A 26,889-nucleotide genomic window follows, 5' to 3' on the forward strand; every position below is an offset into this window, starting at 1 on the left:
TATACATTATATATTATATATATATTAAATGAAAAAGCTATATATATACAAATCCACAACAGAATACTAGCAAAAGAAGTGCAAGAGTATAGTGAAAGGCTAATACACAATGACCATGTAAGATTCATCCCAAGAATGCTTTGGTAATTATAGATCAAAAATCAATGAAAACAATACAACACAATATAATAAAGGGCAACAGAGCACATATGATAAATCAAAGCAAAAAGGCATTTGATAAAATCCAACCCCTTCCTGATAAAAACACTAGAAAACCACAATGAAAGGGAACTTCCTTAACATGACAAAGCTTATTTATGAAAACTCTACAGCTTACATCATACTCATCATGAAATAGGAAAACGTTTAATATCCATAACCAGACAAGGATGTAAATTTTCACCCCTGCTCTTAAACATTCTACTGGAATTCTAGCCAGAGAAATTAGAAAAGAAAAGGAAATGAAAGGCATCCAAATTGGAAAGGAAGAAGCAAAGTATTTCTATTCACAGATGACATGATTCTACATAGAGAAATTCCCAAAGAATCGACAAGAAAGCTACTAGAGCTAATCAACACAGTCAGCCATGTTAAAGGGTACAAGATCACATACAGAATCAACTATGTTTCTAAATAGCATCTAAACCTTGAAAAAATTAAAAATGGCACAAATAAATGGAAAGATATCCAACATTCATGGATTGGAGGTTTTAATATTGTTGCCATGTTAGTACTACCCAAAGCAATGTACAGGTTCAATACAGTCTCTATAAAACATTCCAACAGATTTATTGCCAAAATGAAAAACCTAAACGTCAAATGAATATGAAATTGCATGGGGCCTTCACGAGACAAAACAATCTTGAAAAAGAACAAAGTTAGTGGACTCACAATTCCTGATTTCAAGACTTACAAAGCTACAATAATCAAAACAGACAAATAGACAAATGGAATACAATAGAGATCCAAAAAATAAACCCATACATCTTTGACCAATTAATTTTTGATAAGACTGACAAATTAAATGAGAAAATAACAGTATCTTCAACAGATGATGCTGAGACAACTGGATTTCCACATCCAAAAAACAAAGTTGGACCTCTACCTCACACTATCTACAAAAATTTACTCTAAACAAATCAATCACCTAAAAATAATCACCATTGGCTTGTGCACTTAAACTGTACAACCCTTAGAGGAAAACACAGGGGTCAATCTTCATGAGCTTGAATTGGGAAACAGGTTCTTAAAATGACACCAAAAACAAGAAACAAAAGAAAAAAATACAATCAGACACATAAAATTTTAAAATCATCAAAGTATATTATTAAGAATGTGAAAAGACAAGCTACAAAATGGGAAAATATTTGCTAATTATATATCTGATAAAGGACTAGTATCCTGAATACATAAACAACTACCAAAATTCAACACAATTTTAAAATGGGCAAAAACTTGAGTAGACATTTCTTAGAACATATACAAATGATCAATAAGCATATGAAATAATGCTCAGTATCATTCATTATTAGGAAAATGTAAATCAAAACCAAATCACAAAAAATTTAAAACTTGGGAGAAACTGAAACCCTAGAACCCTCAAACATTAGTGGAAGAAATCTAAAAAAGTGTAGCTATGGTAGAAAACACACTGACACTTCCTCAAAAAAAGTAACAAAAAACTCAAAATTAAAACTATCATATGACCTAGCAATTCCACTGCTATATATATAACCAGAAGAACTGAAAACACACAGACTCCAACAGATAGCTGTACACTGATGTTCCATGCAGCATTCCAGCATTACTCACAGTGCCCAGAGGTGGAAATAACAAAAGCGTTCATCAAAAGACAAATGGATAAACAAAATACTATATATAAAATATTATTATACCATAAGAGGAGGTGAAGATCTGAGGCGCACTTCAACATGGGTGAGCCTTGGAGACATTGTAAGAAGTGGAATAAATTAGACATCAGAGGGCAAATATTTTATGATTCCACTTACATGAAATATCTAGAATAGGTATATTGTAGATAAAAGGTAGATCAGAGTCTATTAAAGACAGGGAGAGAGGAGGAATGAGTATTATTTGCTACATGGGTACAGAGTTTGTGTTTGGGTCATACAAAAATCTTTAAGTGATTTTTAAGAAATATTTAAAACAGAGGGTGAGGACTGCACAATATTGTAAATGTAATGGTTACAATGTCAAATTTTATGTTATATATTCTCCAAAGTAAAATCTTCTTTAAAAAAATTAGTGTAGATAGCCTCCCTGTATATAGTAATTTTATATTAAATAAAACAATCAGGTGCTGGGGACTTTTATTTGGTGCTATACTTCTACTTTTTTACTTTTACTCTTGTACACAAAAATTTGCGTCTCATTTGCATTTTTTAATAATTTCAGGTGACTCAATACACAAAAGTGCACACAATAATAATTATTAGATCTATAAAATGTATTAGAAAAAATAACAAAAGTCCTAAAACATTCCATTTATATGAAAAGGAATATTTTGTGATTTAACTGACAATTAAAACTTGTTCAAAACTAGCTAGTGAGCTACAAAATTATACATAAAATAAAAAAGAAAAGTTATTTGAGATTTATTTCCGTGTGTTATTCGTTTCAACGTAACAGAACTTTATTTCTACAAATTGTTAGAAATATTAGAACCCTTTAGTTCTACAGATTATTCCAAATTTTAAAAATCATGATTTTAGATTTTCAAAAGAAGAACTTATAGTTTGCAGTCTACTTCCACACCTCATTAAGCTATAACTCTATTGCAATCAAAACACTTTTATTTGAAATTCTTGTGTTTGTTGTGCTTTACAATATACTATGAATTAGATGTGTCATAAGAAGTATGTATTTATACTTACATATTTTTAGCGGCTAGATTACTTCCAAAATTACCCAAGAATGTTGAGTAACAGGAATGATTTAAATGGTTTCCAGTCTATGTCCATTAACATTAGCATTGAGACTTGTTATCATAGATTAGCGCATTCCTGTACCTTATAATATGTTCAGCTAAAACAAATTGCTCCTGCTTACTTTTAAAATATAATTATGCCACTTTTGTAGAACTTTATGTTTTATAGAACTCTATTTGTGAATGATTATTAATTTTATTTAGTTATGGGTATACACCTATGTTCTGTTAATCCTCTTAATATAAGAATTAAATTATCTCATAAAAACAATTGATTCTCACAAACCTTAGGAATCAGAGTCTGTGCCCACTCTTCCTCATAAACGTTAAAAAAAAGAAAATGTGTACATTATGGGTGTGTGAGAAACGTTGTTTGATTGAATATATGCATAAATGGAAATTTTGGATTTAGATGTAGGGGATGCAGGGTAAAGACTTGAAGTGATTAACTTCCGTTTTAACTCAATAACAATTCTGTTCCTTTGAAAACAATCGCATAAATATCCTGAATGAATGAAAAAGTAGATGACAGGACAGGTTATGAACAACACTGTTTTGTTACCACCATCAAGAAAAGAATTAGCCCCCAAAGGGTGGGAGGAGTGTAAGAATAAAGAGGACGATGTCCTTGAGGAACCAAGATAACTGAAAATGTCACTCTGAGCTGAGATTCAGGAAAGCCATTCCTGCTCTTGACTCTTTCTTTACATATGTATATTAGGAGAAAAGTTGTAAACAACAGCAAAGTATTTGCAGAGGCAATATTCACTCTTCAATCTGTCTCTTTTTAATCATCATACACATTTATGTATGCATATGCACGCACACCCATAAGCAAAGTTGTTCCAGGGTGTTATAGTTGTCAAACAGAGAATTAGGTAAATTGCCCAATGTCACGACTACAAATTTAACCACGAAAATTCAATTCAAACTTGCAACTTCTGTTTCAGTCTTTCATTGTGTGTCAGGGAGTGTGTGTGTGCACGTGTGTGTGCAAACAACTGTATCTAAATTGTCCAGTGTAGTTAGGTTCCTGAGCACGGCTTCCAAGTGGTCTAAATGGCTAACGTCCTGAAACCTCTCCTTGGATGATTGGATATATGTAATAATCCAAATGTGGAATAATTAACAGATTAACCTGAATTTGTTAAAAGGTAAACAGTTTTCTATCTTATTTGGTTTGAACTTAAAAAAAAAACAAAACTACATATTGGTCTCAATGATAACTATCAGAATTACCAAAGAATAGAGATATGATCTATAATATCTTAGAGCGTCTGAATTCAATTGGGAGTAACAATGCTCTTACAAATATTTTTATTGAACTCATTGTTTTTGCCATGTATTCTGATAAATGTGTGTGCTTTCAAATTTTACACTAATATCTATTTTATGACAACATGGAAGACTGCTGTGCATAAGTAACCGGCCAAACTCACACAGCTGAGGCCTGCTTCACACCAGAGGCAACTCTTACATGCTTAGCTTCAATATTGCTTAAATATGACTGCATTCTCCTGTATTAACCATCAAAAATAACTCAGTTCTACATGTGCTGGTATTAAATCAGATGCATATTCTTTGTTCTTACTCTGAACTTGTGCAAAATTGGGGAAATGTGCACTTAAGTCTTGTAATTATTAAAACCTATTTTGCCCTTGCTCTCTAGAAAAGCAATGAATCAATTTGGATTAATTATAGTATTCCTATCTTGATCATTTTGGAAGTTTTACAAGGAGAAGAGAGCCTTTATCACTTTTTATCCTATACTGAGGCATAAAATTAGTATACATTTGCTTAAATAGCTGTCCTGTTCTCCCAAAGAACTGGGTGCACCTAATCATGGAATAATAGTTCCAATATTATAAAGCCGCTGGTAATCTCTTAAGGTTTCCCATGTAAAACAGTATTATTAGTTCTTGCAATAATTATTTCACCACTCGCACTTGAAGCAATGGGTACTTTCACAAATCAGGCAATGTGCAAATTCTGTCATAGTAAAACATTTATTTGTTAAAGTGATATAGATTATTCAAGATTCTACAGTCTGTTAAATCATGGACGGCAATGTAAGATGGATTGATACAGAACTTGATGCCAATGTAGGCTTTTTTTCCTTCTGAAAATAAAAAAAAAAAATACTTGTAGGCCAGAAGAAAAAAAAATTTGGTTTTAAAAGAGGATGAACCATGGTCTGATGGAGCCAGTTCCGCCAGCATCAGAGACTTTCACCTTGGCTCCTGTAGACAGTTTCTTCTAGGACACCAGTTCAACAATTAGCCTTTGTGAATTGAAACATTTTTGAATTTTATCCAGTAAAAATATCAGTGGCAAATTTTTTCAGGAGAGAGAGGAGAAGTGGTGCTCTTCAGATTAACTCCAACCTCTGAAATGAAAGAAAAAGGAAAAGGAAAAAAAGAAAGAAAGAAAACACATAGCTAATAAGATCATTGTGTTAGCAAGCTAAAAGTAACTGAAATGTAAGCACCCAAGCAGGAGTTTCTTGCCATGAAATACATCACACACGCATGAAAACATGCATATTAACATATAAAATGTTGCTTGGTAACTTCAAATTGGTGACTATATAAAAAATCTTATTTTTTTTAAATCTAAGTATATGAAGTCTAGATAATTATGTAAAGTCAAAGCTACATTGGAAAATGTCATTTTCTCTTGCTTTGTTTTTCACATATATAATTTCAAGGTAAGATAAACAAATAATAATTGCAGCTATTAATGCATGCCACTTATAAATTTAAAAAATTCTGCTAGAAAATGTGTATGATATTAAAATTTTACAAATAGTTATACATCAGTTATACCATATAATGGTAGTAAATTATTCATCTTAACTAATGCAGTTTTTTCACCCCACAAACGAAATGGAAAAACTCACATAACTCTTAAAGTAATTCCATTCTTTGAATAAATATGATTTTGAAAGAAAAAATTAAAAGCCATTTTATAAAAATATTTAAAATAAAACTGTGAAAATATTTTTCCTCTAATCAGTCTTCATGGATTTAAGGATATGTCTAATGAAGTCGTATTTTTTATGAAATGGAAAAATAACGTTTTGAGAAATAATATGCTTTCATATACATGGACACAATAAACTAATTTTTCCTCTTTCCATTAAAAAAACTGCATGTTTTACAATTTTCTATTTGGAAATTTTAAATGCCATGGGCACAAATGATCATGAAATAGAGATTCATTTATTTCGTATTCTATATTATAAATGCGTGATGTAAGAATATCTTTAGATAATTTTTATGTGTAATAGTTAAAGTTATATTAAAGGTTATTGTGGTAACTTTATGTGAAGATAGGTAAAATGCTGTAAAGATAATTTATTTAAGAAAATATTTCAAAGTAATTAATAACCTGAATAGTGAAATTGATTTTAGCAAAATAATAATTTTGGAAAGCTAAAAGAAATGCACCATATATGTGAAGATTGTTAAGGGACTAATGTGTATGTTATTTGTAAAAAAAAGAATTACTTTTTAAAAAGTCACTGAGATATAGATATCATTGTCATAATTTACCTGGAATATACTAAGAAAACATTGCAAAATCACTGTAAAATGTAACGGTATATATTACTAAGTTCGTCTTTATTTGGTTCATTGCAGAGCTTATATCAGTAAAATTGAATATCAACATGTTTTCTCTTTGTGTATTTCAAGTGATATACTCCCTTTGACACAAAAAAAGGTGTTATGGTACTATATCAAATGTCAAGTTACAAAAAGTAATAACAATAAAAGTTGCAGTATACCTAGGAGGAAAATGACAGTGGACAAAGTAACTAGTTTAAGTTTTTAGGTAATAAATAGTTTCAGGATAGCAAATGTTAATTTAGTATCAAGTTAATGATTTTATAAGTTGACATATCTTAAAGATTTACTTAAATTTCACATTAAATAATGATATTAATGAACTGTGAAATTATGGTTTATATAAATGCTACTAATTTTGAATATTAGGAAATAACAAAAATATTGTGAAGTATAAAGTTTGTCTGCTCTGAAGATGTAGCAGTATTAACATTATTAAATAATATGGAGCCAAATAAAAACTGCCATTTAATAGAATATCCAAAATAACACTTTTTAATTTACATATAGGTAGCTCCTATAGTAATTCCATAAATATCTATACATAAAACACAAAATTACAAGAGTATCAAACAATACAACTAATGCAGACTAAATATGGTAAAAATGTTATAAAAACTAAAAATAATCAAGTTGTAGTAGGTTTAGGATGTTTTGGTTATTTTCCTCATTTAACAGTGAGTGGATATCATGCAAAAGTTTGTGGACAGTCTTATTAACAGTACTAAAAGATAAATAAGAAATGCAAGCTCCCTGAACATTAAGAGAAGAAAAAAATGTCCTGACATCGAATGAATTGTGGGAAAACATTTATTACTGCCCCTCTTCTCAATGTTATTAAGAACTGTGAAATATTTTGATCTTTCATAGCTAGGATGTCTAAACAAGGAGATGATTTCTAAAGGTCATTGCTGATACAAAGGCTCTCCTTTTTTTAAATTTGGTAAATGTTCAAATATATATGTTAAAATATGACTTAATTATTAAAACAAATCCAAATGTTTCCTACATATGTGTTTATTTTATTACTCCTATTTCAGAAAATTTACTTGAAAAGAATTTCATAGGAACCTCCTCCTGCAGAAGCAAATATTTTATATTGATCACTCTCACCTGGAAACATATTGGAAGCATATTTGCATCATGTACAAAATTTGCTTTCCTCTTTGGCTCTTATTTCATGTATTTTCCTAAACCCTATGCTTTCCCATAGTTTTATCAATGTTGTTACGTATTTATAATAAATATTAGCTTTTTATTAATTTGTATATTATTTATCTAAAATAATTGCACTCATCTGGAACAGAGATTTTATTGCAAAGTTTACATTTTTGCTTGTTATTAAATGTGGACTAATGGCAAGTTAAATTTATTAAAATCAGGAAGCAATTATCTTAAAGGCCTGTGCAAGCAATCACAGAATAAGCTATAGCTCTTGTGCAAAGCTACAAACACACACACACGAACACACAATGTGTACATATTTTGTTGGTCAGAATACAGCAAACACTTCTTAAGAAATTTTATTTAAGGCATTTTAAGTATAAATGGAAACTACTCAATTATTTCTTACTTAACTGCCAAACAACATAACTATTTTTTTACTGTGTTCATTGTAAAGATAAAAATCTTCGCCAAACACAACGAAAATTTATACATAAGTGCCAATTTCCATGTAGAGTCATCACCATTAATTTTATACATCATTTCTTTCCCCTTTGCTCTCAATTCATTTTAGTGTGATTAAAATTTTATGATTATATTATAAAAGAATTGTATTATACATTATACATTAAAATATTTCAAGGCCACTCTACTTCTATATACATTCGTAAAGGCTTCTAAAAAAGGAAATTGGCATGGGGCATATTCTGAATAATGGAAATGAAGTAAGTGTTTTAACTCTCTATGCTTAGAAAAAAAATTCACCTTAACAGGTACCTCAGTATGATTGGCTACAGAAAACTCAGAGCTGAAGAGTTGCAATCACAAAGGGTCTCTGCCCGCTCTCCACCTCAGTTCATTCACACACTGACAATGTGAAAGGCTGTGAGAAAGCTAAGAACACACAGGTCACACACTGTCTTCAGTAGGAGCATCACTGTTTGCTCTGCTCACGGTGGTAGACATAGGCCCTGCTATAGCACAAATCATTTACCAAGAATCAAGAATACTTACCTCGGGGTCATACAGTAACTTAAATCTGATAATAGAAAGGTAGCAAGGAGCTGGCTAATAAGTGAATGATGTATTGCCACTGAATTTTGTTAAAACTATTATTTGTCTCTGGATTTGTTTTACTTGATAATATTTATAGAAAGAGGAACAAGGTAGCCTAAGTATGAAGGGAAGTTTTCTATAATGTTATGACAGTCATTTATTTTTAATGATATTTTCTTATTTTTTGTACTACTAATTACCTTAAGATAAAAAGTCATTATTAAAAGCCTTATGTATGTATCACATTTGCAAAATCTCATGCTATGTCTGGTAGTACAAAGACCTTCAAAGAAATTAGCTTTTCCAAATTCCATTCCTAATAATATATGAAAATAAATACATAAGCAAAATAATATTCAATATGCCATTTCAAATGTGAATCTTTAGAAAATTCTTTAAATTGATAATTGAAAAATTACATAGACATTTACTCACCTGCTTCCAAATTTTGATACAAACATTTAATACCATTTTGGCTTGTGTTCCTTATAGATTAATCATCTGTTTCCTGATTCTTATATAAAGGTATCCTATCCTAAATTTCAGGTTGGCTGGATATGATTTATTAAAGTTACATGATCAATGAACTTTAAAAATGAAAGAGAGAAAGAGAAAGAGAACGAAAGAGGGAGAGAGAGTGGTGGGTAGAGAGAGACGGAAAGAGAAATAAGAAGAAAGTTTAAAAATTGAGAGAGAGAACAAAAGGGGTGATGGAGAAACAAGACACCTTCATGCAGGTCAATTCAATGCACACAATAGAACACAGACATGTGCCAGACATTGTGCTGTTGATTGTTTCAGTGTTTCCAATGAGCCATCTGCTGTTTGTTGCAACATAAGAATGGGATTCTAAATTCAGTAAAGAAATGATGCACAAAAACATTTTGATTTGTGGATGGAATTCGTTAGGGAAGATCCTGAAAGATTGACAAAGTTGTTTTCTTTTAAATATAAAATGTTAAAACCAAGACCCTATTTTACTACCAGAAAATAAATCAATGGCCTTTTTTAGAACTGTTAAAAGCAGAGTTTTCTTGTGTGTGCCAAACCTCAAGCAAATGGCTGATGCTTCCAGCTGTTTGAACAGATTGCTAAAGTGCTGTTCTGCTCTGGAAACACACTCTCCGATCCAATTAAAATTCAAGAATCAAATACTCATTTCAAACATCACCCCCCCCCCCAAAAAAAACACTCAAGAAGAATAATTGGTTGCTGACAAAAGTAATACCATGAATATTTCATATGCAGTCTTTTGCTCCATTTTAAAGAGGCTTCATTCATTTTCGATAACAGCGAAACGCTTCTGTTCATCTGTTTTCAATGAGGCATAATGTGTCATCTCAGCTCTTAATAGGATGTGGAGGTCAAGGATGGGAGTAAATACATTCTTATCAAGGTACTGTCTTCACATTTGGAAATATTTGTAAAAATGCACATTGTATCATGTTTGATTATAAGACTGACTCCAAAGTTGCATGCATCACTATTATTATTAACTTTATTTCTTACAGAACAAAGCAGAGATGTTTAGTTAACCCAAAATATCTCTAAATTTAGAAACTGTGAATTCACTTAAGTAAACTAAACTTCAGTCTGTACTGTTGAGAATTATAAGTAAATTTTAAAAGAAAATTTCAGTAAGCTACACAAATTAGCAAACTAATTACTTAAAATTAATTTATAAAAAGTGTATACTCATTTAAGTGTTGAAGTATGTTACAGGTAATAAGAATCTCACCTGTGTTTCCTGGCCAATCTGGTCAACATTAGTCAGCAAAGCATCTGGGAATAAAATGTTCAGTGTCATAAACAATTCATTTTTTAAAAGAAATAGATTAAAAAAACTTCTTACTGAAATCTTGGTAAGACTTCATACCAAGAATTAGCAAAGATTTATCTAAAGATTTTTTTTTTTAAAAAACTTACCAGTTCGTAGGTTAATTGCAATTGACTTTTATAATATTTCAGTTTTCTGTGACTACTTTCTTATTCCTGATGCTTAAAACATAGTTTTCAAAATGTTATTCTAATAACCAAAATGAGTGATTTTCAATATGGATTTGGTATTTGTGACAGAGTTCAATAAGATAATCAAGTTTCTGTTCAGTTTCTTTCTCACAGTTGACATTTCATGTTTAAAGATTTATATGAATAATATGCAAAAATACATGAAGGAAAAAAGAATTTAAAGCAGAAAATATAGTTTAACTATGTGCACCACGTGGAGTATAAAAGAATCATTTACAATATTAACCATCATTCAATACCCACTTCCCAAATAATAGCTAATGTTTTAATGAATACCTGTTCATCCTTATGTAAGATACTAGCAATCTCAATACAAACATCTTTCCTTTAACTGTTTATATGTAGGTTCCAATTGCCTATACAAATTTAATACCATTACGTAAACCTGTGCAGCAAACATTCTATTTTTTCCAAAATGCATTATTTTCAAGCAAATACATCTAATCATTGAGAAGTGACACATGATAGAAAACTTAAGTCCTAAGGTAAAGGTTAAGTCCTTCTTAGGATTCACAGCTGAGTGTCACGAGACTGAGACAAATTGTTTTTTACAAAACTTTCAGCACAAATATTCATGTAAATATACAGTGGCCTTTGGAGATTAGATTTTACATAAAATCAATTTAACAGGAGATGTTCACATTATAGATGAAAAAATGATTACAGAATTGTATTATGGTAGAGCCAATAGCCAACATAGTATATTTCATAACCTCCTTGACTTTACTCAAATATTTATTTATTAGACATATGCCAGAGCAGAAACATATGTACATAGCCTATGTGTCAGGTAAGGTTAAATGTTCAACTATTCCAAACATAAGTACTTTAAATGAAAGGGCCGTCATGGCTTATTCCTGAATGAATGTGAAAATATTTTGTTTTTGTTTTCAGACATCATGAACATAACAGTCACCAAGTTTGAAATGGATGAAAATAGGTTGTAGAGATGGTTATCATTAAAAAATGCAGAAAATTAAATTTGTACTTTATATTCTATTGTCACCTGATAAGTAACAGGTATAATTTTTACCGTTTTTCTGGGAGAAGTTCTCTAGCCAGTCCATTTAAATCTCTGTTTTTCATAGTAATTACAATTGAATCTATATTGTCGGACACAAAATTATGATTTTAGCTGATTGTTATGAATATAAATATTTATATGTCTATATAATACATATATAGATATTTGTTGAGCACATATATATTTATACAAATGTATGTGATGTATATATTTATTCAATGTTAACTTTAGATTCTAAATTTTGACTTTGAAAGTGCTGAACATAATCAGAAGACAATGATTTTATGCGTACCATTACACTTACCAGAGTAATCAGTGATTATTTTGTTACGTTGAGTATCTGTGTAATTTGATGAAATCCCCAATGCATTAACAGTACCTTAATGAGGTAATTTACTACTTAAATATACTCCTGGTTATACATTGTTACTTTTTATATCCCTCTTCAGATAACACCACATTTTTAGGATGGCTCAATCACAACAATATGTTTACCACTATTTATTTATTTATTTATTTATTTATTTATTTATTTATTTAGAGAGAGTCTCACTCTGTCATCAGACTGGAGTGCAGTGGCACAGTCTTGGCTCACTGCAACCTCTGACTCCCGAGTTCAAATGATTCTCCTGCCTCAGCCTCCCAAATAGCTGGGATTACAGGTGCACACCACCATGCCCAGTTGATATTTTGTAATTTTAGTAGAGATGGGGGTTTCACCAGGTTGGCCAGGATGGTCTCGATATCCTGACCTCGTGATCTGCCTGCCTCGGTGTCCCAAAGTGCTGGGATTAGAGGCATGAGCCACTGTGCCCGGCCTACCACTCTTTTTATTTTAAGTGGTCTTCTTTACCCTGCTACATGAATTGATTGTTTCTGTGGGAAAATATAATAATAAATAAATACATAAATAATAAAGATGTGAACAAACTAATTTTATTCATAATCCCAGCATGTATTTATCTAGCATGGGAAGAAAAAGACTGGGCAATCTCTCCTTTGAAAGTAAAAATTCAAACACTAATTTTGATTATTCTTTTCTCAATGCTATTTCAAAAATGACATATTTCTTGTCTACACATTTACTTAAATATCATTAACATTGTAAGGTAAAGTGTTATTATCAGCAACATAAGAGGATAAGAAGAATATCCTTTTCACATACAATCCACCTCTGTGCAGAAGTCCTTTCCTCAAAACACTTCACACTCACACAGAAGCATACATTGTTAAAGTAAAATCACTGGACTGTTCTTGGAACGAGGGAAGGCTGAAAAGGGAAAGATAGTAGATAGTCTCCATTCTGTCTAATATAAACGAATACTGTTTTCTCAGCATTATAAAATGCAATTGGAAATCAACTATGCTGAGAAGACAATGGCTTGTATTTGCTGTCTCCTTAAGAAATGTCTCATATGCTTCACAATTCTACCAAAAGATGATACTTTATATTTACGGATTTGTTAAACTATTGGAATTTTAAAAATCATAAGTTTATTGCTATAATGAAAGAGAAAAAAATTTAAGAACTAAAAGGCAGCTGATGTAAATTTTAGGGCAACTTTTAAAGTTTTAGCTTTATAAATGATATATTTTATTTTCAAAATACAAGCAAATAAAATAGTAAAATTTATATTGGATGCAAGTACTTTAAATTGAGAAAATACACTTACAAAACTTAAAGAAAAAGATTTCTGGGATACAATGAACACATTTGGATGCTTTGTAATTGTTACAATTGTGGAGAAAAGTATGCATCTTCAAAGCATTAGGAGCTTACTATGTTTTAGAGATTGCCTTAGAAGGGTTCAAAACTTATATCCAAATTACGTAAAATATATCTACAAAGAGGGTAAAAACCCACTGTTTTAAAGCATGAAACAACTTACTGAGACCTCCACTGACTCCTTTAATGGTTAGAAAAAAAAGGGGGGGGGGGAATAAATTGGCCACAGTTTGAGTGTTACTGTGTCTACTTTATTAATTAATTAATTAATTTTTTCTTTCTTTCTTTTTGAGACAGAGTCTCTCTCCGTCACCCAGGCTGGAATGCAGTGACGGGATGTCGGTTCACTGCCACCTCCACCTCCCAGGCTCAGGCGATTTTTCCCACCTTCGCCTCCTGAGTAGCTGGAACTACAGACTCCAACCACGCCCCAGCTAATTTTGTGTGTGTGTTTTTACTAGTAACAGGGTTTCACCACATTGGCCCGGCTGTTCTCGAACTCTGACCTCAAGTGATCTGCCCATCTTGGGCCCTCAAAGTGCTGGGATTACAGTGTGAGCTACTGTGCCCGGCCACTATGTCTACTTTAAATTGTTGTATTTGATCTTTTTATGTATTAATATATTTGTAGACTAAAATAAATAATATCCATCAAACTAAAATATACTGCTTTTTAAAATGTGGGGCCACGTTAGATGCTTCATTATCCCTTTATGACACTACGGTAATAATAGCTTTGTATTTTCAATTGGGGACAATTATTCGAAAGGAACAAAATAATGCAGGAACAGAATTTAAAAAAACGTTCGAAGTAAACATCGTTAATACATGCATAACAGGAAACACATTATTTTGTTTGTTCTCACATTGAACAAGCTGAAACTATAATGTAAAATGACAAAATAAAAGAAAATAATTAAAATGAGGAAGCAAAAATAATATATAAGTATATATAATCTTCATATAGTCAGAAACAACAAACAGCAAACCAGATGCTTCAGATCACAGATATATTGACTGTTTAAATGAGAAATAAAATAATGAATGACAGAAAGCAAAACAAGAAAAGGACAGATAATTTGTTGCTTATGGTAATATAATATTTAGATCACAAATCTGTATTGTACTAACTAATGAAAATTCTTATTTCTACACCTTCCTCCCTGGCCATATTTATCTATTCATTTAGTCATTTATTCATCTAAGCAACAATTATGTTTCAGACATCAGGATAGGTAATATTATCCCCAACTTTTCCGTAGACTTACTTTTCAGTCACTTCACACTGCAATTACTTTAAGCAAAATTTCTTCATATGTTTATAAACAAATACAAAAAAAAATTGACCTTCTTGATAAGTCAGTCTTTTGTTAATCTCTCCAAATACAGACTTCTTGAAGGGCAAAATCTCAGGCCAGATACTCACCTTTCTATCATTTTTAAGAACAAGTGTTCAAGCATTTGGTTTAAATATTGTAAAAATGATCATATTACAAATATATTAAGTAACATTAAATGATTTTCAATGGTGTTAGTCAAACAAAATAAATCTCATATGATTAAATATCATGGAATTTAAGAAGTCTGAGAAATGAAAGATACTTAATTAAACTTTCATTAGAAACATAAGTAGGAAATTGATTTTTAAAAATACTGGAAAATACGAAGTTCATCAGTAACTTATAGTACATATGTTAACCTTGCTGATGTTGCATTATTTCAGAGCATTCTTATCTTTGATCACAATCTTCAAAATCCCAGAAATTCTTTGAAGATTCATTTCGTCAAGTCTTGAAAACTTTTGTATGTTAAATATTTTTTAATACCATGCTGATAAATCTAAGAAGGGAAAAAGTAGTATGCTTCTGCAAATCAACACCTATTGAGGAATTATGCAATTGATGTTAATTAAAAATATTTAGTTGGAATTAGAGCATTACTACATTAATAGTGCTGAAAATACATTTCACTCTGAGTGCTGCTTTTGACTTCGCAAACTACTACCACATATGATCTCATCTATTCCTTACAAGGAATAAATAACTGAGTAGTGAAGGATAATTAGACTTCGCAAATGTGAAAGGCAAATTTTTTAGAAAAAGAATCAATGCAGTGAAGGGATTTAGCAAACGTCTAAAAAAATAAAAGCCCATTGGATAATTACTTTGAACACTGGCACTGAAAGTCATCTCTAACTACTTTAATCTTACATACTGTGGAATGGCATCATGATACATTGTGTATGAGAAGATGTGGCTTTGTCGAGTTACCAGTAACTGAAATTGTTGTATATGCTTCTAGCAGAAGGAAATTAACGATTCCACATTCCTCCCTTGTGTCTTAAGTGGTATTTCAAGTGATCCGAAAAAAGTTAATAAACTTTTGCTGTGTGTTTAACTTACTCCCAAAGAGTACTTGACATAAGATAGTAAAGCCCCTATCTTATGATATTATGGCTAAAATGTCATTTCTTTTGTGTAAAGCAATGGGTCTAAGTTCTCACGTGAGCCTTATTCTCAAAACAAAACAAAACAAAACAAAACCTCTTTGATGTGAACCTGTTTACAGATCTTTAATAAAACACCCTCAAATTATTATATAATTAAGTTTTTCAAGGAGTGAATAGAAACATTTATCTATAGACCTTAATTTCAGTAAATTGTTAATAATTCCACATTACTCAGGAGCATTATTAGTTTCTATTCAATCTAAAATCCTGTGTTAAAAAATGATGTATTCTCACTAAATGGCATGATTTCTAGCTAAATTTATCAGTTTTTGGTTAAAATAGCAAACGTATTTAAAAGGAAAACTTTCAAATGCAAAACTATAGTGCAAAGGGGAAAAAATCCACTGTTTAATAAGCAATGACTTTATAAGACTTATAAATATAATGAGAACACGATTAGAAGTTTTTCAATTTTACTTGGTGATAAAGATAAACACCCCTTTTTAAAGGCAGTCTTGTATGTCTCCCTCTTTATCTTGCATTAAGACCAACATAAAACTCATTCATTCAGAAAATGTGTATTAAATGAAAGAAAACACCTTCATATGTCCATGTAGATGCATAGGAATTTGTAGCCTGTGACTTAAACTTGATTAGAGTTTTCATAAAAGCAAAATAAATTGCACTTTCTTCTCCTTTCCACTGAAAAAGGTGTGTCGTGGAGAAGAAATATCTTACAACCATTAAGGCACCTGCACCAAGGATGTTGTTTAGAAGGGAACTAATTTTAACATTAACTCAGTATACTAATTGAATATTTTATTTTAAATAATTTAGCAACATGAAGTTGTTCTCTACAACCTTTCCCTAAAAACAAAGGAAACACTATTACCATTGAAAGAAAATATACAGTCTACTTAAAAAATATCAATTATCCATAGGTGGTCCTTTGTAAAATTAGAGAACATATCACTTTTTATGCAACACTGTCTTTTTTCTACAACAATTTTCATTTTTTTAATCTGCTGTTGCTAGTCCTAGGAGCTGGTCCTAGAATAGGGAAAGACACTGCTGCTATGTCATGCTTTTTCCCTTATTATTTTATTTATGTTTCCTTCCAGTATACATATACTTAAATACATATATATAGTTATATATGTGTATATATATATATACTGTTTCTGAGAAGGTTGATTTATGCACAGCATCGGAATTGCAAATTCCAATTTTCTATGTGAGTTCTCAAAATGATTTTTCATTGAAAAGAAATAATACATGACACAGAGCTTTTCAGTAGTCCCTCAGAATTTGAGAGTTGCCTTTCCACTATGACCATCAGAACAGTCAGACTGAATAAACATCACATTCATAGACATGCTTCTTTTAGAAAACAGTCCACATGTGTTCGGCGAGTTAATATAACAATAGTATTCCTTTAATTCTCCATCGAGGGAGCACTTGTGCCTTGCTCTGGATCTCTCAGCAGGCAAAGTGAGAAACTTACTTGGCTTTCTATGTGCTCTTTTAGATGTGGGCCCCTCTGTGACAGAATCGGGAGGTCGGCTAGCTAACTGCAAGGCAGTTGAGTTGTTCCTGTTAGTGTTTTGGGACTCAACATTTGTGACAGCTTCATTCTGTGGTTCGGTACTTGGCTTTGTGCCAGTCTTTCTTTTCTGCTTTTGGGACACAGAAGTGCTTGAAGTCCAGGAAGGAGGCAAAGCAGAGGTAGTGGTAGAGGAGTCCTGACTCGAACAAGTTTCTGAAGATTGAATCACATTGTCATTGGTAGCTTTACAACACTGGGCATTCTCTTCGTGTCCCACAGCTTGTTTGGACACGGACTGGGGCAGCGTTACACTACAGCCTTGTATTTGAGCCCCATTAGTTTGAGAATAAACATTGCTAACCTTGGTGACCTTGTGTTGCCCATTATTGTTGCAAACCTTATACCGGATCATCAGAATAATGATGAATACCAGCACAGATGCTACAATGATTCCACCAATAATAATAATCATGGTGCCTCCCAAAAACTGGGACTGCATGAAATGGCAACGCACATAATCCTGTTCCGTAGTAAACTGGATGCAACCCACGACTCTTGTGGCAGTGAGGGAAGTGATGCCATCATCATATATGGCCAAGACACACAAGTCATACACAGTTCCAGCAGCCAGATTATTGACCAGAAAAGTTTTGCTCGTAGGAGGTATCATTCTGAAGGACAATGGAATTTGTGTTAATATTAATAACAAAACAAAACATATACACAGAAAGTCATTATGACTTTAGTTCGGTGTCATTTTAGTATTCATTAAGGTAAGTATATTTATAACATATGAATTATTGCAAAATGATCTAATCTCATATTTATCGAGTTAAAATGGCTAAAAGTCCTAGTCTGCATCTGCATTATATTAATTGTTCCTATCCCAAGCCTTCACAAGCTTACTAATCACATTGCTTGGCAAAGGAGAACTCCTAATAAAAAACACTGCTGAAAAATCACTGATGACAAATTACTTTTGACAGGTGTGACTGTGACATTATCTGACTGCTAAACAAATCCATTTAGCACTTACAATACCTCTATGACTAAAAGCAAATTTGAAGGAAGGGAAAATGTTTACAATCACATTAGAAATCTAAATAGATACGCATTTCAGAGCGTTTATTTTCCATTTCAGAAAAATGAAATGGCACCCAGTAAATATATATTTAATAACTAAGATTATTACTAAGATTAAAGTATTTTCTTTACAAATCTAATCCTTTTTTAATGCCGTCAACACTTGGACCCCATTATGTTTTTATCTATAAATGAAGATAATGAAAACATATAAGTAATATTATCCTGGAAACATGAACAAGGCAAGTCTGTTGACCAGAGCATAAATCCCTCATTCCATTTTATGCTACTGCAAATTTTCATTGGAGCACAATTTATAAAGTATAAGAGTTTAGGTGGTGCCCAAATCTAATATCACCTAATTCCAGTGATACTTTCACTGCTATGGCTCATGCCTGTAATCACAGCACTTTGGGAGGCCAATGAGGGTGGATCAATTGAGGTCAGGAGTTTGAGATCAGCCTGACCAATAAGGTGAAACACCATCTCTACTAAAAATATAAAAATTAGCTGGGAGTGGTGGCGGGCACCTGTAGTCCCAGCTACTCGGCAGGCTGAGACAGGAGAATTGCTTGCACCTGGGAGGCAGAGGTTGCAGTGAGCTGAGATCGTGCCACTGCACTCAAGCCTGGGCAACAGAGCAAGACCTTACCTTAAAATTAATTAATTAATTAATTAAAGAGTTTATAGACATCTTTGAATCTACTACTTTCTAAAAGTTTCTTGTTGATGTCTATTTTCCTCTGTTCCTTCAGTAGCAACTGAATATAACCTAATTTATAATTAAACAATAGGCATTACTAAGCATTTTGTATACATTAAAATTTAATCTTTACAATGACCTTATGAGACAGGCATTATCACTATTTTACAGATGACGAAAAAGGTCAGGGATTCAAGAAATTTCCTCAAGGTTTAACCAAATTTTACTTGTCATTGCAGGAGTAAAATCCCGGAATTTGGAAAATCAAATCTGGCTTATTTCACAGAGCTAATGTTTAAAATATATATAATATCCAATAGCTACAGAAAAGTGTGGGGTGGGGAGGGGTATTTGTCATCGACAGTAGTCCATGCGTTATGTGAAGAGCCTGGTATGACAAGAGCAAATTACTTAAAGTTAATATACATGTATCATAGTCCACATCCCCATATATTTAGTGATGAAACGATCATTTCTCACTTGTAATAATGAGGAATTGAAACTCAGCCAGGTAGAATCCTGCCCCGGGTTGATCACATGGCTAGCCAGGATAGGTTTAATTTTGCCTACTAGTCCATGCTTTAAAAAAAAAATTACTCTCATTTCCATACAGGAATGAAAATCAATTATATTGAATAATTCACCTGGGTACATAGGAACTGATCTCATCTGATTTCTGAATATCTTAAACAGAATATATATATATATATATATGTATGTATATATAATATGTGTGTGTGTATATATATTATATATATTTCAAAGCCATGGTTTTGCATCATTTCCCAGGGCATAGTAAGTCTCTCACAAGTGAAATTATATGAAAGGGTAAAATATGTCTTTTAACAGAAAATTGGACAAGATGTGACTATAAATCAATGAGGCTGAACTTTAGAAAAACATACCAGAAATTATTTAGTAGGTGCAAATTCCCCATCATTATCCTTACTTGGATATTACATACCTAATTCCAGTGATACTTTCACTGCTCAAATTATTTATAATGTTTCTTTTTGGAACTCTCTTAGAACCAGTACACATGAGACAACACAACCACACACACACACACACACACACACACACCTTAATCACTCAAAAAATCAGTCTCATTATTTTATAGTTACATCCTATTTTTGACCAAAAATGGCAATACCCATCTTGATCACCCACCTTATTCACAAGACTTGACTCCAAATGGCTTTTGCTTGTTTCCAAAATTCAAATTCACCCTCAAAAGACGAAGATTTGCCACCACTGAGGATATTCAAAATAGTATGATGAAGGTTCTAAAGATAATTCCAAAAGTGCTTTGAGCAATGGCAGCATCATTGGGATAATGGTATAGCCTCCCAACATGACTTCCTTGAAGGAAAGAACACTCATGTGGATGTGTAAGTTCTGGTATGTTTTTGAATTTTTATTATAAATCAGTCTTGTTCTCTGATAGTCACATCTCTTAGATGAGGGGGAAAAAAAGTAAGTAAGCATAATATTAAATATAAGTTGAACTCTCTAAAAATAATACCATTCAAAATATCTCCCCACTTGTATTACCACCTTTTCCAAAGCTTACACTATGCACTTTAAAATACAGAATTACAACACAGAACAGCACTGCCAATTAGAAAAAATCAGTAGTACATTAACAAGTTCTACACTAAGATGCATGGTAAGTATATAAATTTGCTTAATTTTTCTTACCTGTAAACAAGGGTGTCATCATAAGTACCATTGTACTGGATTTGAAACATACGTATTCCAGGGATATTTCTTTGAAAATTAAATTTAAGTAGTGCCGTTGATGATGTAGCTTCTGCCACCACAATTTTATCTTGACTCAATTTAGTATCACCATTACTACTGCTTGTATTAGACCCTGACTTGGTAGAAGTTGAGATATCTGAAGAACCAGGATCAGGCTCATGGATATGGTTTGTACTGTTTAGTAAGTGAGGGAGCTTAATTATATGAAGATCAACTATTTGTGTTGCTTCCCCAGCAGGATTGGAAGCAATGCAGGTAAAAGCACCTGTATCCTTTACAGTAGTTATAAGAATGTCAAGTGTTCCGTTATCATACACCAGAGATCTTGTTGCATTTGAAATAAGCTTTCCTTCCGGAGAAATCCAGTGAATTGCAGGCTCAGGGTCTCCCCTGGCTTTGCACCTCAGTGTTGCCCTTTGTCCCTCCAGGACTCTCATCTCATGTGTATGACGAGTAATGAGAGGAGGCTCACACAAAAACTCTTCTTCAGGAATTGACCAAAAGTAGCGGCCAGTTAAAAGTGGAGGAGAAGCACAGGTCTCTAAGTCATCTTCTCTGGACAGACGCCGCAACCACAACAATTCACAATTGCAATGCAAGGGGTTTCCACCAAAACTTAATGCAAAAGTAGATGGGCTTATGATTCCTGAGGTTGCTAGTACCTGAGCTCGCTGAAAGAGAGGGTCAGGTGGTAGCTTCTGCAATTTATTTGATGTCACATCTAACCGAGTCATCTTGTGCAAATGGGAGAAGGTCCCCTTAGGAATGTTATCAATCATATTGTGATCCAAACTAAGGGTATGCAAGCTAACCATCTTCTCAACAGCATCCCAAGGAATGGTTTCTAGATTATTATAGGACAGATCCAGTTCCTCAAGGGCGAAGACATCATCAAATGCTGTAGAGGAAATTAAAGTCAGCTGATTGTTATTGAGTATCAAATGATGAAGATTGGAAAGACCACTGAACATATCATTTGTAATTTTAGTCAATCTGTTGCTATTCAAATGCAAAGCCCTCAAATTTCGTAGGTCAGCGAAAGCATGAGGTGTAATAAAACTTATTGTATTCCTGGATAGAGTCAGGTCCACCAAGCTGGTCATATTGGCAAAATCTTTCCTTTTAATATTTGTAACAAAATTGTCTGCCAACCGCAGTTCCACAGTTCTTCTGTCAATGTTTGGTGGAACAAATAAAAGCCCTTTCTTGGCACAAAGGGTTGCAAGATTAGGAGACAAAATCTGACAGACACAACGCTTTGGACAGATCTGAGCTTTCACTGCTATGCCAATGAAAAACAGATAAAAAAGAATTTTTTCCATTGTAGATCAGATTTAAGAGCCTGTAACAGAAGACACAAAATAGAATGTTAGCATCCAATGATTTAATTCATATTCATATTCCTACTAAAATAATATTTGTATGCAATGTAGAATAGAGAAATAATTTCACTTGTTTGCTTAACAAGTATTAATATTTATTCTGTAGTAAAGGCCATAATGGGCAATAGGGATGATTAATACACCATTGATAGTTTCATGGGATTTAAAATCAAGTGAGAAAAACAAAGCAGTCAAAAGATTATTATAACTCTGCAAACTAAGTGCCATTTTTTAAGTATGTCCAGGGTACTCCATGGGTGAACCAAAATAGATATATGGCTGAGATTCTAGGCCTGGGAGTTTAGGAAAACATACCCTAGACCCTGAAGGACATTTTGTTATATAAAGACGTCTAAAAAATTAGAGGCATATTTGAAGTTTTGTAAGTAGGTCAATTCAGTAGCCTAAATGGAAACAATAAAAAATCAATATTTGTTAGCTTGCAGCATGACCTTGAAGACAACAAATTCTTGATTAATTTTTTTAACTTTACAAACTATCTTGACATAGATCAACCTTCACTTTTTTATTTTTTTATTATTTTATTTTATTTTATTTTATTTTTTGAGATGAGTCTTGCATTGTTGCCCAGGCTGGAGTGCAGTGGCGTGATCTTGGCTCACTGCAACTTCCACCTCCCAGGTTCAAGCGATTACCCTTCAGCCTCCCTGAGTAGCTAGGATTACAGGCGCCTGCCATCATGTCCAGCTAATTCTTGTATTTTTAGTAGAGACAAGATTTGTCATGTTGGGCAGGCTGGTTTCGAACTCCTGACCTCACGTGTTCTGCCCACCTCAGCCTCTCAAAGTGCTGAGATTACAGGCATGAGCCACTGTGCCCAGCCAATCTTCACCTCTTAACTGAAAATGCAAAAATCTTATGCTCAAAAATAAAGTTGAATGCTTACCACAATAGCTCTGAGTTCCCTAAATATTAAAATATTTTATTCGTTATAAATGTGAATTTTTAAAGATAATTTCTGGGAAGCAGCCATCAGTGGTTTCACTTAACAGTATGTTCAACAAGATATTATATTCAGTTTTCCTTCTTTTAAAATCTTAACGAATGTATATTTATCCAAATTTAATTTTAAATAAACACTTTGACAATTTTAATTTTTCTGTTTGACCTTGTGTATATGCTATTGAAATCAATCCTCAAAATAATAATAGCATATATGTGATTAAAAGTTCTCATATGTTGCATCAAGTTTTCTTCTCTTTTTTTTTTTTTTGAGGCAAAGTTTTCTCTGTCACCCAACCTGGAGGCTGGAGTACAGTCGTGTGATCATGGCTCACTGCAGCTTCGACTTCCCCAGCTCAAAGGATCCTACCACCTCAGCCTTCTGAGTAGCTGGGACTACAGATAAGTGCCACCACCCTAGGGTAATTTTTTTTGTTTGTTTGTTTGTTTGTTTTTGTTTTGAGACAGGGTTCAAACTCCTGAGCTCAAGCAATCTTCCTGCCTCAGCCACCCAAAGTGCTGCGAGTACAGGAAGGAGCTACCTTACTCAGGCTGTTGCATGAAATTTTAAAAACCATGGGTGAAAATAGCTGTAGAAAATCATACATGTTTTCAATTTAATATAAATATGAAATCATCCTGGAAATATCATGCCTAGTTTTCTAATTAAAGCATATTTTATGACTTTTAATTATTTAATGCCTTTTGTAAGGTAAAAGCCTCCGATAGCAATAACTTAAACATATCCTTAAAATGACCCCAGATTGCAGAGGCACCTGAATGTGTGTCCTGAGACACGGAATCCAGGAGTGGCCAGTCCAGAGATTCATTCCTTGTCTATGAGAAACATCTGAGCCCCCAACCTGTCCAATGGAACACGGGCTGTACAGGGGATTAATGCCCTGAATTTTGGGTTATGGAGGCTGCCAGGTGGAGATCGTTAAGTGGTGGGGGGAGCTTGTTAAATGCTATATAAATTGCAAGCACTTGTGGTTTTCCTGACCAGCCTGCCACCACTGGACTGTACGTAAGGCAGATATATTGTCCAGCCTGCCACCACTGGACTCTTCCCTGTATATAATCCCCTAATCAAACCCCATATCTCACTTGCTGGCTCTGGGTCTCTTCTTCCGCTTCTTGAACCTGGATCCTTCCTACTGAGGTTAAGAGGTGTCCGGCACAACACCTATTTGATGCCATATGAAATGTGATCTAGTTAATAAAAATGATCATTATCAACAAATAAAGATATAATCTTCTGTTCATTACTAACTGGTATTAAACTAGCCTTTCCAAAATAAGCATTAACAAATAAAATTACAAAAATATATAAAACAACAAGTTTTAGACATTGGAAATGAATAAATACAGAACCGTGATCCTTGAGATAGTGAGTTAAAAACGAATTCTATAATTATCCCCGGAGACATTTTCCAAATCACAGCACAAGAAGGGGAAACAAGGCAACGTATGAATAGTCTTGTTAAACTGAAAAGACAAAGATTGGAGAGCAGAGAGTCTCAGGTGGCTTGAATTTGTGGAGCAGTGTCCTAGCAAAAAGAGAGTTATTGAAGAAGAGCTCTGGTAATCTATGTAAGTGGAGGCAGGGTAATAGGTACAAACCATGCTGTAATACTGATAAAAAGGGATGAAAGGAAAAGGAACAAAAATCCAACGACCTGTGGAACGATGTTAAGAAGTCAAACATATATGTAATTGCAGTATCAGAAGAATGCTGTTAGTCAGAAATATATTTAAAGAAATAAAAGCAAATAATTTGTTGAATGTTATAAAAAAAATCTATAAATCCAAGCTCAACACAATGAAACCATACCAAGACACATCATCATCAAATTGCAGATAACCAGAGGAAAAGTAATCTTACATGTAGGCATAGAAATAAGACAGGATTACAATAAGGTAAGGTAAACAAAACAAAAGTAACTGCTGACTCCTCACTGACTTCTCATTGTAAATAAAGTGAGATGGAAGATAATGAAAAACATCTTTAAAGTGCTCCATGAAGAAAGGAAAACCTAGCAACCTAGGTAGGATTATACTTTCATAAAAGATTTAAACAAGGTAAGAAATTTTAAGAGAAACAGTTTCTTCATAAGCAAACCTGCACTTATATGAAAATGTAAAGGATAGTGTCTTTAGGTTGAAGGAAAATTACATATGATGGAAGAAACTTGAAACTTTATAAATGACTAAAGAACAACAGAAATGAACCATCTGTGGATATGTATGCAATATTTTTGTTGCATTTTAATGTGTTTATAAATAGTATTTCTGGAATAAATATAGAAAGTAATAAGAAACCATCACTGTCGTCCTAAGGAAACAAAATAAGCTGGATAAGCTACAAATCATATTTTTAAAAATAGTAACATTATAACCTTTGGAATACAAATAAACTTAAAGAATCTAACTTCCGGCTGGGCGCGGTGGCTCAAGCCTGTAATCCCAGCACTTTGGGAGGCCGAGACGGGCGGATCACGAGGTCAGGAGATCGAGACCATCCTGGCTAACACTGTGAAACCCCGTCTCTACTCTAAAAAATACAAAAAACTAGCCGGGTGAGGTGGCGGGCGCCTGTAGTTCCAGCTACTCGGGAGGCTGAGGCAGGAGAATGGCGTAAACCCGGGAGGCGGAGCTTGCAGTGAGCTGAGATCTGGCCACTGCACTCCAGCCCGGGCGACAGAGCGAGACTCCATCTCAAAAAAAAAAAAAAAAAAAAAAAAAATCTAACTTCCAGAGGTGACAGTCCTTGATAAAAGGGAGGAAATGGCTGGGGGTGGTGGCTCACGCCTGTAATCCTGGCACTTTGGGAAGCCTGGGGCGGGGAGTGGGGGTGCAGATCACGAGGTCAGAAGTTCAAGACCATCCTGGCCAATATGGTGAAAACCCGTCTCTACTAAAAATACAAAAATTAGCTGAGCGTGGTAGTGCACACCTGTAGTCCCAGTTACTGGGGAGGCTGAGGCAGGACAAGGGCATGAACCTGGGAGGTGGAGGTTTCAGTGAGTGGAGATCATGCCATTACACTCCAGCCTAGGTGATAGAGCAAGCCTCCGTCTCAAAAAAAGAAAAAAAGGAAATACATAGCTGTTCTCTACTTCCCCCACCAACAAAATAGAAACTAGGACATGCTATCTATCTGACATAACTTGGGATAAAAGGAATCCTGCCTACGTTTTACCAAACTTTTAAGAATGCATTTGTGGTTGGATATAACAAAATAGAATCCACAAGAGGCCCAATAGTAACAGTGAGAAAATATTAACACCTATCTCATTCTTGTTACCTTCATGAGTAACAGAAATATTATCTTAAAAAAAATATGGGAATAGAGAGAGGATAGAGATAATTTCTCTCAGATACATGTTATTTTCAGATGAGAAAAAAAATGAGGAAGGAAAGGAAAA

General features: G+C 33.3%; 1 protein-coding gene across 4 annotated transcripts in view; it reads right to left on the reverse strand.

Annotated features, from left to right (window-relative positions):
- Positions 1 to 4,934: 4,934 nt before the first annotated feature.
- The window catches only part of LRFN5 (leucine rich repeat and fibronectin type III domain containing 5), a 297,077-nt gene continuing 275,122 nt past the window's right edge, over positions 4,935 to 26,889 (reverse strand). For all 4 annotated transcript variants that reach the window (XM_017889707.1, XM_017889704.1, XM_017889706.1 and 1 more), the window contains 5 exons: positions 24,569 to 24,647; positions 21,054 to 22,458; positions 17,525 to 18,237; positions 10,532 to 10,575; positions 4,935 to 5,333 (listed from right to left, as the gene is read on the reverse strand). In XM_017889707.1, coding sequence (XP_017745196.1) covers positions 5,316 to 5,333; positions 10,532 to 10,575; positions 17,525 to 18,237; positions 21,054 to 22,438 — 2,160 coding nt within the window. In that variant the 5' untranslated portion in view covers positions 22,439 to 22,458; positions 24,569 to 24,647 and the 3' untranslated portion in view covers positions 4,935 to 5,315. The remainder of the gene's footprint in view (positions 5,334 to 10,531; positions 10,576 to 17,524; positions 18,238 to 21,053; positions 22,459 to 24,568; positions 24,648 to 26,889) is intronic.

The sequence above is a fragment of the Rhinopithecus bieti genome, unplaced genomic scaffold, assembly GCF_001698545.2.
Source record: "Rhinopithecus bieti isolate Rb0 unplaced genomic scaffold, ASM169854v2 scaffold_15572, whole genome shotgun sequence".
Lineage (NCBI taxonomy): Eukaryota > Metazoa > Chordata > Mammalia > Primates > Cercopithecidae > Rhinopithecus > Rhinopithecus bieti.